The sequence below is a fragment of the Pseudopipra pipra genome, chromosome 11, assembly GCF_036250125.1.
Source record: "Pseudopipra pipra isolate bDixPip1 chromosome 11, bDixPip1.hap1, whole genome shotgun sequence".
NCBI classification, from domain to species: domain Eukaryota; kingdom Metazoa; phylum Chordata; class Aves; order Passeriformes; family Pipridae; genus Pseudopipra; species Pseudopipra pipra.
In genome coordinates this window covers 3,413,052-3,426,447 of record NC_087559.1, presented here as the reverse complement: position 1 = coordinate 3,426,447, position 13,396 = coordinate 3,413,052, and the positions used below count along the sequence as shown (strand labels likewise).

Sequence of the window (13,396 nt, the reverse complement as noted above, 5' to 3'; positions counted from 1 at the left end):
TGAGGAAAACTGGAGAGAGAAAAGAAAACTCAAAATTACAGCTCATTTAGAAATGGAAGCAAATGAAAGGAAGAGATTGTCTTTCAGTCTTTTTTAAGCAAATTTTTGCTTAAAATATCTGGGACCGGTGTAAAAATAGCATTTGCATTGTATTACAAGATGAAAGTGGTTCTTTTCCAGCAGCCTGGGAGGTTGCTGTGCCCCAAACTTGTACTGTGGGCAGGATCTCCAAATTACTGGAATTATTTTTGTCCTCCCATACTTTTGGAGTTTTAGCTGATTGCTTTGGACTGTGCTGGCAGCAGGGGTGAACAGAAAATTTTAGGATAACTTCAAACTCCCATAAAGAAGAAGTTGATTCTACTTTCACCAATTCCAGAGAGTTATTTATTATTAGAGTTATTTCATGGAGTTATTGTACAGTTATATTTCCCAATTATAAAATCAGGACCAAAGCACCAGTGACTAATGGGAGGAAAAACAGCAAACACTCTGCAGTTAAAAATGTTTAATTACACTTAAAAGTGACTGTACAGAAGATATAATAGTAGGGACTATTTTGGCAGTCTTTTGGGTAGAAAGAATGACAGCAGAAGGTCTGGCTGAACTCGTGGTTCTGTGCCAGTGCCCAGGACTATCAGCTTGGTTTCCAATCTGGAGAAAATATATGTATGTGCGATTTATACACAGGTTTTGCCTGATGTTTATTAGTTCAGCTGTTAGTACCTCTTCAAAAAAAGAGGGCATGTATTTTAAAAAAAAAACCCAAACAGCTGAAGATGTTTTCAAAGTCATGGGTGTGAAGGGAAGAGGAGCCACTGCACTCAGAGTGTCTGCCTGGAGCCTTCTGGAATTGCAGCCAGAAGTAAAACTTGGCAGAGCTTTGTTCTGCCTCGGTCCTCCCCTTGCTCAGAAGAGCTGATTGATCAGTCCAAGTGTGCTGAAATTGGGGTGAGGGTTTCATTAGCCTTGGATCAGGCCCTCAGCACTGGATACACTGGTTGCTTGAAAATAGGTAATTAATGGTGCTTTATTTTTCATGTTTCCAAGGCAACACAAGCCCCCAGGACATTGTTTTCCAGTCCATGAGCAGAAGCTTTTGGCTGCTGCAGAAGTTCCCCTCTGTCTCATCTGAAGCTGCTGTAAAGGTACCAAAGCCATATTTCCTGTCATTATAGTCTATATCCAAAAAGTCATGACAATCAGATGCTGCTGATGAAATGATCTCACTGCAGAACTCATTCAATCAGTGGAGCTCTGCTGTTCAAATAGATAATTAGTGTTGTGACAAGTGTGACTGTAAATGCCTCCGTTTGGTGGCAATGTTAGGAAGTGTGACAAAATTAAATTATTTGTCTGCCTTAAGCATGGCCCTCCTTGGATTGCTAATGAGGGAAATTCTTGTTAAACACATGTCCTTTTCTCATCAACTGCTTTACAGGCCCTCAGCTGGGAAAAAGATTTATTATTTGGTTCATAAGGGGCACGAAAGGCTGGACTTTCCCTTGTTTTCTCTGACTTGTTTCTTTTCATGTCTTTAGCTGGTGTAACAGGTCATTGCTTGTGTTCCAGCATAAAACGGAATGATCCCCTAAAATGGAATCACCAGGGAGAGCAACCCCAATGGACACCTTTCCTGCCTGTCAAAATCCCCTCTTAGGAAGGAATGGGCACAGGGAGTGCATTCAGGTGCTCCCATCTCAGGGGAACATTTCCAGCCCCTTTCCTAGAGGTGACAAAAAATTCAGTCTGTTCTTCTGCAAGGGCAGGCAAACCCCCCCTGTGTGCTGCTGGAGGACTCCAGTCCTGCACCCTAGGCTGGGAATGGAGAGGGGAAGCAATTCCATGTCCCTCCTCTCATTCTGCATCCCAAGGGAGTGTGGGATTTGGGAGGCTGAGGGCAGCAAGGACCTCCAAAGTTTCTCTTTCCTGACGGGTAATTTTGGATGTCCCGCTGTCCCAGGAGTTGCTTTGAGTTTAAATTATCACGGGCTGAATTAATGAGCATCTTGAAGCTGCACCCTTTCCCATGGCTCCTAACAGGATGCTTTTGATCCTTCCTTCCTTCCTTTTTCAGCATTTGCCAATGCCCTGATGTTCCCCCACCCAAAGAGAATTAATGGCTGAGCTGGAATGAAGAGCACAGCACAGAGAGCAGGCATGGCCCAGACCTCACAGCACTAATTATGCCCTTAAAGGGTAAGAAAATAATCTTGGGTACATTAGGAAGAAAGTGTCTTAGAAATGCTGCATGGGGTTACTGGCACGTCTCCTGTATTTGTGCATTTGAAAGGGAAAAAAAAAAGACTTTCAAAGATACTTCCTGACCTCAAAAAGATCAGCAGGGAGCTCCAGAAAGGAAATTTAATTCCAAGTGAGTTTATCAAGTTTTCCTGACCCTTAAGGATGGAAAAAGCAAAGGAAGGATGCACATGAAGGTCCTGCAAAATTCTAATACTGAAACACTCTCATGCACAAAGTGTGAAGTCTCAAACCAGAGAGTTTAAACCCAAAGCAAGAGCAGGGGATGAATTACAACAAGGGCCCGTGCAGACACTGCAGTGTGGCAGTTCAGGTGATGAAGAGGATCCATGAAAGGAAAGGTGAGTGTCTGTCAAAATATCAAAAATTTTGGGGAAGGGAATTCAGTGATGCACCTCACAAGAGGCAGCACAGAGGATGTGAACAAGGTGCCCACACCCTCAGCTGACCTTGGGAAACACTTCCAAGCCAAAGGTGAGACATTACCATCACCTCTGAGAAGCAGAGCTTTGCTGAGGCTGCTTGGAGTAGCTTGGAAAAAGAGGAATTCTTGTCCTCTTTCCAGGCTGTACCTCCTGCTTCCCAGGGAGACCCAAGCTGTGACCATGCCAGGGAGGCAGCTGGGAGCTGTGGAGATCCCTTTTCCAAGAGGGCAGACTGATCTCCAGAGCTGCAGTGAGGGATGTCCCACATCCCCCACCCCGGGGCAGCTCCCACTGTGCAAGCCCCACATTTAAAGTGCCTCTTTTTATCAAGCAGCCTCACTAAAAACCAGAGCAATGCACACTCAGTTCTATCCCTGCTAAACATATCCCTTTTTATTGCTTTTCAGGAGTTCAAAGCATTAGCATATAAAACAATCCAGGTGGCTGTTTTCCCTAAAAGAGCTAGGGCCTGTTTACAAACCTGTTTTATTTTCACAATATTCCATTGTTATTTATTTCAGACAGAGAGCTGTCAGATTAATGCACTCCCTCATGCAGGACAGCTTGCTTTATTGCCTGTTATTAAGACATAACATATACAACCTGACAGGCACTGCCCACGTCTGCATTCCACCACTGAAAGGCAAATTAAGTTGAAAATGGAGATCTCCAATATTTCTCTGGGCTGAAGTGATATTAGTTTTTAACTCGTTTTGTATTCATAGAGGATCCTGCATATTTGTAACATATCCAGCAGTAAGCTGTCCAAAGAAAAAGTTGTGTTTTTTTAAAATTCTTATTCCAGCTACCTCTGAGAAATTCAGGCTTTAGAATACAGCTCTGCTTTTGGATAGGGAATTGAAAACAATGCAATTTACAGTAATGCTTTACTAAGGACTGTGACTGAAATCTATCCTTCTTTCTTACTAGATTTCAAATAATAGTTGTGCCAAAGTGCTGTTGGTTTTGGTGGAAGTACAACTCAGAGTGGAATGGCAGAACTACCTGCCCCACTATCCACAGTTCCTGTCGTATAAGCAATGTTATTCATATTTTTCATTATTATTGATTAGTTTTCTTTCTTTTTTTTTTTTTTTTTTCACCCCAGGACTGAATTGCTAATTTTGGATAGTCATGGGAGCTGCTCTGGAAATGCTTGCTAGAGGTAGGCTTATCCCTTTCCTTTTCCCTTTACTGCCTCTTCACCTTTTCCTCCTGTACTTTCCCAATGACAACTTATTTTGTTCCAGCTCACTGGAGAATCAAGTCAGTTTTATTAATGCAAATAACCATTAACTAAATTAAGATGATAGAAGAAACAGAGATCAGTTTAAAGACGACTTATATGGACAATGGGGGAAGCAGAGCAAGGCACATGTGTCCACCCCTACAACCACCTGAAAGGGAAAACCCCATTTATTCAATATACTTGTGTTGGCATCATTATTAACCCTTATGGCAGCACCTGGATCAGCTCCCTGTTATGCAGGTGGAATCCACACTTTAAAAGCTTAAGCTGTGGTACCAGGGAGAAGGTTTTTTTGCTGAAAAGTCTGGGCTTTACAAGAAAATGCAGCTGTGTAGGGAACAGGAAAATGCAGTGGAAAACAGGATGTGCAGCTTAATGCTAAATAGTGATACACTGAATAAATTACTATAAAGAACTAACTCTTCTTCAATGTAATTACATTGGTTTTTTTTTTTTCCATTTCAGAGGAGAGGAAACAGCCTAATTGGATAGATGGGAAATGAAGCTAGGGAAAGGGAAGTGGCTTTTTGTCCACTCTGCTGTAAACCTGTGGGCAGAGATGGAGCTCAGCAGCTCAAGCACAACCATTTTTAGATGCATTATACCCCCTAAATGTGCAAATATATAATGGGAACAAGCAATAATACTTTGAAATATTCTACTATCCCTCAATGTAATAAATATTTTATTAGAGCAATAGAAAAAAATGCATACAGATAACCATAGGATACACACACAACTGGAAGTTTTAAGGATAAATTTTGAACTTTTCAATATGAAACAAGGTACCTGGTACATATCTCATGGAGATATATAACTAGAAATTAAATAATACAATGTAATTCCATGAGAATGGCAGTACAGGAACATGGACTAGAATTGTGTGAAACAACAGAGTCACCCTTTGTTGCATGAAACATAACTATATACTTACTAGGAACACCTGTATTTCCATCTCCCCCCCCCCCCCCCCTTTGCATGTGTCTGAAAACAACACTGGTTTGCCACATGGAAAAGCAACGAGTCATTTATAGCTCTATATGTACATTATATACAGCTCTTGCTTACTTCAACAGTTAGGACATAGTGTCAGCTGGAGCTAATCAGGTAATTTGCTATCTGAATGCATATCAAGGTATTTTTTTTCTACAGTGCTACCATAATTTCATTAATCCTGGTTCTCCCTTTGTGGTTCTGTGTGTTGTAATAATACTGTGAAATTAAAAAGAACAGTCTTTAAAAGGATATTCTTTATGTCATGTGTGCTGTTACAGGGATGTTGTCAGCTCCCTAAAAGGTGTCTAAAAGGCTGATTTGACTAAATTCACAAATATAGGTGTCAAATGGACCAGGTTTAATGTATCTTTAATATACTGCTATGAAAGCAAGCACAGATTTCTCTATAATAGCAAGCCTGAAGTGCTGTTGTGTAATTTTTTATTATCTCCTACAGTATTGCCATAAACTTACCAGAATCATGGGACAGTGGTGGGGTGTGTCTGAGAGCCAGACCAGGTGAGATAGTTTTGAATGGGTTAAAGAGCAGCAGGAAGGAGAGTTCTGACTGTAACACTGAATTAAGGATGCTTATAGTGCAGTGTGGTAGATGATAAAAGAGCAAGATAATTTGGGGCTGCACATCTGGAAGCACCACATCTCAAGGTAGGGAGGTGGTGGTCGTCCCTTTTCATAAGGCCATGGTGCAACTGCATTCCAACAGTGCTTCCAACTGGGAACTCCTGTTAGTGGAACACTAACACACAGGGAGGGCAATAAAAATGAGCCTGAAGGTGGGAGAGTTTGGTTATGAATGAAGAACCTGGTTAAGAAATATAAGGTGGGGATTTGAGGAAATGAACTTCAAAATTTATGGATGGAGAGGAAGGGCAGGTGTTTGAACAGGTGCATGAACATCTGTGATAAAAAAGAGAGGCCTCTCTGAAACACAGCTGTGAGATCATTTCTTAGGAGCAGCACTGGAGGCCCCTCTTGGACACCCCAGCGTGGACTGTGCAAAACTAACACTCATATTGAGACTTTTCCCTCCCTTCCACCTGGGATTTCTCGCTAGATTTAGAATAACTGACACAAAGGGCACTAGGAAAACTGATCCAAACCTCCTGGGTTGTGACACTGTCTGAAGAACAGCCACTTGGTCCGTGTGTTATCACCTGATTGACAACACCCATGTCTCTGATTCCATCTTTTCTCTGTAGAACAGTATTGTAACGATGCAGAACATCCCCAGAACAGTTCGGTGTCGCTGCAAAAATGGAGTTTCTCACTGAGCTAAGCTCTTCCTCTGACCATAGTGCCATTGCTCTCCCTCTCTCTTACACTGTATCTGAAGTATGTAATATGTAAACTCCTTTGGTTCAAGTATTAAGGCATTTCAGATTCCTTTTTAAAGGATTTGCTAAACTTTACATGGTATTTTTACTTCAACTTACAGTGAAATATAAAGAATTTAAAAACACGTCAGGATAGAAGAAAAACATGCATTAACCACTGCAGTTTTTTTTTTAAAAAAAGCACTTTAGTAACCAATTCTTTTTTTTTCTTGCAGGAAATGCAAATATATCATTACAACACTGAATTAAGGGTCAAGGAAAATACTGTTGCTAAGAAGCTGGACACACTGAAGATATTCAAGACTGATGGACCAGAACCTCTTGCATCCATACCTGTAACAAATGGAAAAGGTCAGGATTAAATGAAAGCATGACTGTGTGCTGTGCCAAACTATTACCCTTCCCAGATGCTAAGCAAAAAATTATTGTGGTTTTTTTTTTTTGTTTTACTTCTTACAAACAGTAGAAATTTACAAAAACACAGTAAATATTTTTGAACTACAGAAACGCCTTGCAAAATGCTGAAATTGTATGAATGGTGCTCTGGTTTAGCTGACAAAAAGTGGTATTTGGTCAGAGGTTGGGCTCGGTGACCTTGGAGGTTTTTTCCAACCTTAATGATTCTGTGTTTCTATGACTCTACTTTCAAGGTAATAATTTAAAAAAAAAAAAAAAAAGGAGAAAAAGCAAAAAAGTTAACATTTTTAATACTAATTTACATGGTAATTTACCAGTTCAGCAGGATGGAGTTTGTCAAGCATAAGGGCGTGAAGACTGTTAATTGCTTTTCTTTTTATGACCTTATTACCACCCAACGTATAAGTATTAATTCCCTTTTTTTTTTTTGTTTTGTTCCTGAAAGGACAAAGTTGAAGGGGGAAGCAGCTTGAACCTACTGGCTAGCCTGGGAATGAGGATCTGCTCGCTGCTGGTGCCATCCCCCCCCTCGGTGGTGGCCTTCACCTCGATGATATAATCGTCGTTGGACTGGAGCCACAGCTCGGCCGTCGTCTGCTCCGTGCTCAGCACCTTCACGCTGCCCTGGCTGCTGGTCCTGTACAAAACCTGCAACACAGGCAACATCCTCCTCTAGGACCTGCCCTGCCAGTTTTGAGCTGGGCTTCTCAGAATCCAGGTTTCTTTTCGGGGTGAAAAGATCTGAATTTTTTTTTTTTTTTGGGTGAATGTTCTCGTGCGGAATTACGTTTTAAGAAAGAAGGTAACATCAATCAACAGGTTTAATTAGAAATGGCACAGTGTAGAATGATAACACGTATTATATATTGTTTTGATTGCAATTGTTATTATAGGTAATAATATAGTTGGTGGTGGGACACTGGAACAAGCTGTAAACATGAATTTCTTGCCAATACAACTCAGATCTTCAGCTAAATCTTTTAAGTGGGAATATATCATGTGGGATCCAGCTACACAGAGCTTATCAAGAACATCCTCAACTATTCTTTTACACTTATATGACATATTTAAATACTTGTACACTTGTGTGCTGATCAGATTTAGAGCAGATGTAATTTCTATCAGGAAAATGAGCAAGTCCCACAGTAGGTAAGAAGAAAAAGGGTTTAAAAATACCAGTTTGATATGTGTGGTACTATACATAGACCTGGCCAGGAAGGGAAGCTGTGTCCACCAGGCTAAATCTTGGATTATATAGTTTCTTCTGAAGTGTTATATATTTAGGTGTTACATATTTTTAGTAAGTTTTATAGATGTGGTAAGTGTTCTGCAGGTTCTAAGATCCAAGTGTTACACGTGTGGTAAGTGGGATCCCAAGAGAAGGCATGAGGAGAAGGCATTAGTGTACATTAATGGTAATTAATTAGTGGTAAAAAGGACTGTGGTTATGAGACATTGTTAGAATGTGATTAAAATCTGTAAGAAGGCTGTGACATTGGGCATCCTCTGAACATGCAAATAGGCAAGAAAAAGCCAACTTTGGATTGCTTTCAGCTCTGTTTTCACTGACCTTATACCCAGTCACCTCGGACTCGTTCCCCAGAGCTGTCACCTCCTCCCAGCTCAGGATAACTCTGGAGTCAGTGACATTCCACACGACGTTTCCTGGAGGTTGACTGGGTGCTTCAAATACATAATAAAAGTATGACTTTAATTTAATTGGCATTAGTGATTTATTCAACAGTAGGAAATAGTTCAGGCAATTGACTGTTGTTACATTTTGGATGCAAAAGCAACTCAAATGCAGGTTCCTCGTTTGTACACGTTATGGTTCAGAGGCTAAATTGGAAAAATAGAAGGAAGGAAAAAACAGAATGCCACATAAATGTTATTTCTGAAGCTGAATTATCTGTTGATTGTCCTTCATTAAATGCAGCCAGATAGAAGCATGTGTCTTAGGATGTGGGTGATCAATTAGAACAAGCTGGGGAAAACAATGGTGGTAACAGAAAATTTACAGTTTTAGTGCAGTGCCAAGAACAAGAAAATTCTTCATAAGATATTGTTAGATAAATTTAGTCTTACTGACTATTCAAATCTACACACTACCTTATTCACTTTAATGTCTGTAATGTAGAAATACTTCACAGGGCTATTTTTTTTGTTCTCTTAACTCAAGATTCTGACCTGCAGCCCCTGCTCATGTCTGAGCTGAACAACAGTGGGCTTTGGCCAAGGCACTCTACTGGCTTTTTGTTCATTAGCAACCTGAGCCTGTTATTTCCAAAGGAGCTGCATCCTTTGGGCTGTGCTTTCATATATCTTGGAACTGCCAAGCTCTTAGGGCAGGCAAAGGAAGAACAAACCTCTTACGATACCTCAGGTTGGTCTCCCAGAAAATGGGCCACGTGGTGACACAATCAATGATTAAAATCTTTTCTAAATGTGTCAAGGAAACAATTTACTGCTGCTGTCACCTAGTGGAGGCAACTGCTGCTTAGGTGGACTGGGCTGTGCTTTCATGCTGGAGGTTCAAGTACCAAGCACTAACAGTGGTTTTGAACACTTGTATCCCTGTGCTTATTTTTTTTTTCCCCCCTCCTTTCTCCTCCTCATTTCAATTCCTTCCCACAGGTAACTCTCTACCTTCTTTCCATGAGCAGTCAGCTCAAAACTCATCTGATTATACTTCAAAAATAGACACAAAAATGTACGAGCGAGACTTAAAGAAATTATTCTGAAGTCAAACAACCACTCACAGGTATTTTTTGTAGCATTTGCCTTGTTCTATGCACCGAGTAAGATTTAACCTGATGTACTAATAATAACCACATTTTGGAAATGTAAAAGGAGATTGTTTCACTCCTGAGAATGAAGTGTTACAGCATATATGAGTAGTTTTCACACTGGGATATTAAAGCTGAATTTCAAAAGAAATGAGTCATTCTTGAAATCCACAACAAAATATTAAGATGACATGTGAAAAAAGGAAGAATAATTATATATAAAAACTGTAAGCCTCTATCTATCACTGGGCTTATGGAAGGGATTCAGAAGGCTCCAATTTGCTTCAGACATCAAAATCTCCAGTAATCTTCAGTGTTCAGAACTGCAGAGCTTCATCTGTACCAGGTCAGATCCTGATCCATCATGTCATGGAAGTACATGTCCAGGGCTAAGGATGCAAATAGCTGCATGGATTTCTGAGACTCTTCAGATGCTTAAAGCTGGTCATGAACATGAATATTTCTCTGAATTAGAATTGACTGACAGAACACATTTGCTTGTATTTTAAGACTTTCTAAATATGAAATAATTGTGACACCTTGTCTTATAAACTTAGGCAAGTCTTCCCCAGTCACTTGCCATTTTATATAGCATATTTTATAAAAAACCTCCACCTGTTATTTTGGGCTTGCAAACAGGAATATTTCAAATATAAAAGCAAAGATACTTTATTTGTCAAGGACTCAATTTTCAATCTTGAAATATAGTGCCAGTTGAACTGAAGTATTTGTATTTCTTGATATGGCTGGAGTTACTGAGAGGTACCTTGTAGGCCCTGTGGGGGAATGTAAATCCTTCACGGCGAAAAACACATCAATCACGAATATTCAAGTTAAAGTAGAAATTGGGATTGATTAAAAATCACACCTTTGAATGAAAAATCAGCTTCTGCTGTAGCAGCAGAGAGAATTATTTGTCTTAGTCAATTCAACTGGTAGTTAGCAAGATCCTTCAGAGTGACATTACACTGTAGTGCAATGGTTTTGCTCTCTTTAGTCACATGCAATTAATTTTTCCTTTTTAATTATTCCAAATAGCAGCAATCTTGACCAAGGGCCTGATCCAGATCTGTTCAAACCAGTGTCCAGTTCTCACACATCCCAAAGGCACGTGGCCACTAAAAAAGGACTGAAAATCCCTGAGCTGACCAGGCTGGCACCAGCCACAAAGTTGATTAATTAGAGAAAAAATTACTTATCACATGTCCTGTCCAGGCTACAGGCAGTGAGTTACTTCAGATCAGCAATTCATGGTAACTCTGCATATAATATATCTAAACTCTGGCAAATCTGAGTTGGTTTAGTCCTCAGTGACAGCCTGACACTCGTTTTTGCCTAAAATAATTTCTGATAAATTAGCTTATTTCATAATATTAATGACACAACTATTTCTGGTAGAAGGATGTTAATGACTATTCCAGGGAGTTTGACCTTTCAGATATATTTAATTGTATGTTCTCGTGCCTCTGACAGAAATCCTTCAAGAGTGATGACCCTGACTCGGGGTTGGGTTACAGTGGAGGAGCCCAATAAAAATATTTCCACTGTAGAAAAATTAGTGCAGCCTTTGACAATCTGTTCTCCAGCTTAATTTCTCCTTTGTAACAGCAAAGTGGCCTCTTGTGCAATTTGTTCAAGGGGAAACAGTGGACATGAAGGATTGTTTTGCATGAACTGTATGAGGATCACTGCATTTCAAAAGCCATGCCCTAGAGAACTTATAAATATGTTATAGAACGCTGAAAAATTCAACAAGTCTCTTTTTTTTTCCCCCCTTCTGAAGAACAGAGATTTTTCTTTTCAATTTCTTCCAGTCATTAGAAGCATAATAAAGGTTCTGTGCAGAAATTACACATCTTTCTTGGGTTCCACTGGCATAGCTGAGTTTTACTCGTCCTGCTGGAGCCACGGAGGGAGGAAGCTCCAAGCTTGATTTAACTGTGCTTAGAACCAACCCCTGCCCTGGACTGCACGAAAATTCAAGTCACTGACTCATACTGTGTGATTCCCAGTAATGCCACTGTTTTTCCTGCACACCATTAAGTCTCTCCCCACTTTGAATTCCAGATACTCACGTGGCTTTTTAGTGGTGGCATTCACGGTGGCACTGAAGGGCCCAGCCCCAGCACTGTTGTAGGCACGGACAGCTGTGTAATAAGCCAAGTTGCTCCTCAAACCCGTGATTCTTATTGATGTTTCATTCCCTGCTGCTTTTACTCTGTTTGAAGATTCTTCTTTCTGACCATTATTCCAGTACCTAACCTAGGAGATATAAAAGCAAAACCATTTAAATCTTGCATGGAATGGACTGTTCACCCACAGCAATGCACTTGACTCTTTTAAGTGCAGGGGTTTTTTTTTTTTTCCCCTCAGCTGAAAAAGGTAGAAATACATTAAAGTTTCAGAAATGTGTTTACTGTGCAAAAATAAAATATTCTTATCCATCTGCTTCTCACGCCTGCTGCTCTTTTTAGTGTGACTGTAGGAAAAAGAAAATTGAAATATTAGATCTCGCTTGAATTAAAGAATGACAAGAGGAAAACCATTACTTCATTAAAGAGAAAACAAGTTAAACTCAGGAAAATGTACCCTATGAAAAAGTTTCTCTGAAAGTAAATGTAATTCTGAAAAAATATGTCAGTTTGAAGACATGTTAGACACATGACTATCTATCAGCACAGGAAGAAAACCACAATTTCAGTCTGTGATCTTTTTTGCAATAATAGAAGAAATTATCCTTCCTCTGGGTGTGGGTGGGGCAGGAAGAGTAAGATTTGGGGCAATCTTTTGTAAATCTGTGTGGCTGTCCCGCAGCCTGCATGACCCTTCTGGCCCATGGCCATTTGCAAAGGGGAGTGTATTTTATTTAAATCAACTGGGGGGGGTTATTTGAATATTTTTAGTTAAATAAACTCACCTCATAGCCCAATAACCTCCCATTGCTTATCTTCCAGGGAATGGGTGCCCAGGAGACCTCGATGGCCGAGGAGGACAGGCTGGTGGCAGACACTCCAGAGGGGGCTGTGCTGGGCTCTGCATTGGGAAACCAAGGAAGGAGAGGTGACAAACAGAACTGGGGACTGTGCAAATAAACATGTGAACAGAAGATCTCATTTCTATGAACTGTTGCTGTTCTCTGATGGAACGGCTCACAGTAAATATTTGGAAGCAGCTCAATCATGTACCTTCTTCAGCTGAATAAACCGTGGTGACTGAACTGAAGGGCCCTTCTCCTTTATTGTTATAGACACCAACTTTGACTTCATAGGGTGAAAAGGGCAAGATGCTTTCATTCCTGAACACGTATTTTGGGGTGTCAGGGGAGGTGACCACAGTCTGTATCCACGTTGTGGTGCCAGAGGGGCGGAAAGCAACGACGTAGCCAAAGCCTTCTCCGTTCTGTAATTCCTCAGGGATGGGCTGTGAGAAAAGCAACAGACAGAAATCTGTGAAGCCACACACTGCACTGGGTATGTTTTGCAGGAATAAAGTGCCAACAGACTTATGTACATGACTGCAACCAGGTTCTGGCACTGCCTTTGGCATCGTTCCATCAGCCAATTAACTCTGGTACAGCAGAGCAAAATGTGTTCCCCTGAACCTATTTTAAGGTTTGCACTTCAAGAAGAGAACAATTTTCAGGTATAATCTTTGTCTTCCACTAAGTATTCTGCTTTAAGACACTCTCCAGTAAATAAATTTTTTTTCATCAATCCACAGTTCATAAAAAATGAATAATTGCTCAGTCAGCTATTGCACAATCCAATACTACCTGAATACAGTTGCTTAAAGCTTCCTCTCACGTATGATTAGATAACCACACAGAGTAAGCACTGGTAGTAACAGAATATTAACATTTTTTTAAATCTTTAAGAAGGGGATATATGATATAAACCAGTAGGTGAG

General features: G+C 40.4%; 1 protein-coding gene and 1 long non-coding RNA gene across 3 annotated transcripts in view; one reads left to right on the top strand and one right to left on the bottom strand.

The window, feature by feature from the left end:
* The window catches only part of LOC135420138 (uncharacterized), a 47,476-nt gene extending 34,764 nt beyond the window's left edge, over positions 1 to 12,712 (top strand). Inside the window, exons 4-8 of the long non-coding RNA XR_010433391.1 lie at positions 1,051 to 1,148; positions 1,573 to 1,689; positions 2,078 to 2,199; positions 3,796 to 3,852; positions 6,503 to 12,712. This is a non-coding gene — a long non-coding RNA (uncharacterized LOC135420138). The remainder of the gene's footprint in view (positions 1 to 1,050; positions 1,149 to 1,572; positions 1,690 to 2,077; positions 2,200 to 3,795; positions 3,853 to 6,502) is intronic.
* The window catches only part of LOC135420137 (contactin-3-like), a 103,116-nt gene continuing 94,324 nt past the window's right edge, over positions 4,605 to 13,396 (bottom strand). Inside the window, exons 16-21 of one of the 2 annotated variants that reach the window (XM_064667166.1) lie at positions 12,676 to 12,910; positions 12,408 to 12,523; positions 11,566 to 11,752; positions 8,275 to 8,387; positions 7,184 to 7,352; positions 4,605 to 6,620 (exon numbers count right to left, since the gene is read on the bottom strand). In XM_064667166.1, coding sequence (XP_064523236.1) covers positions 6,520 to 6,620; positions 7,184 to 7,352; positions 8,275 to 8,387; positions 11,566 to 11,752; positions 12,408 to 12,523; positions 12,676 to 12,910 — 921 coding nt within the window. In that variant the 3' untranslated portion in view covers positions 4,605 to 6,519. Of the gene's footprint in view, positions 6,621 to 7,183; positions 7,353 to 8,274; positions 8,388 to 9,739; positions 9,932 to 11,565; positions 11,753 to 12,407; positions 12,524 to 12,675; positions 12,911 to 13,396 lie in introns of those variants that run through there. The other variant, XM_064667167.1, reaches the window with a different exon arrangement.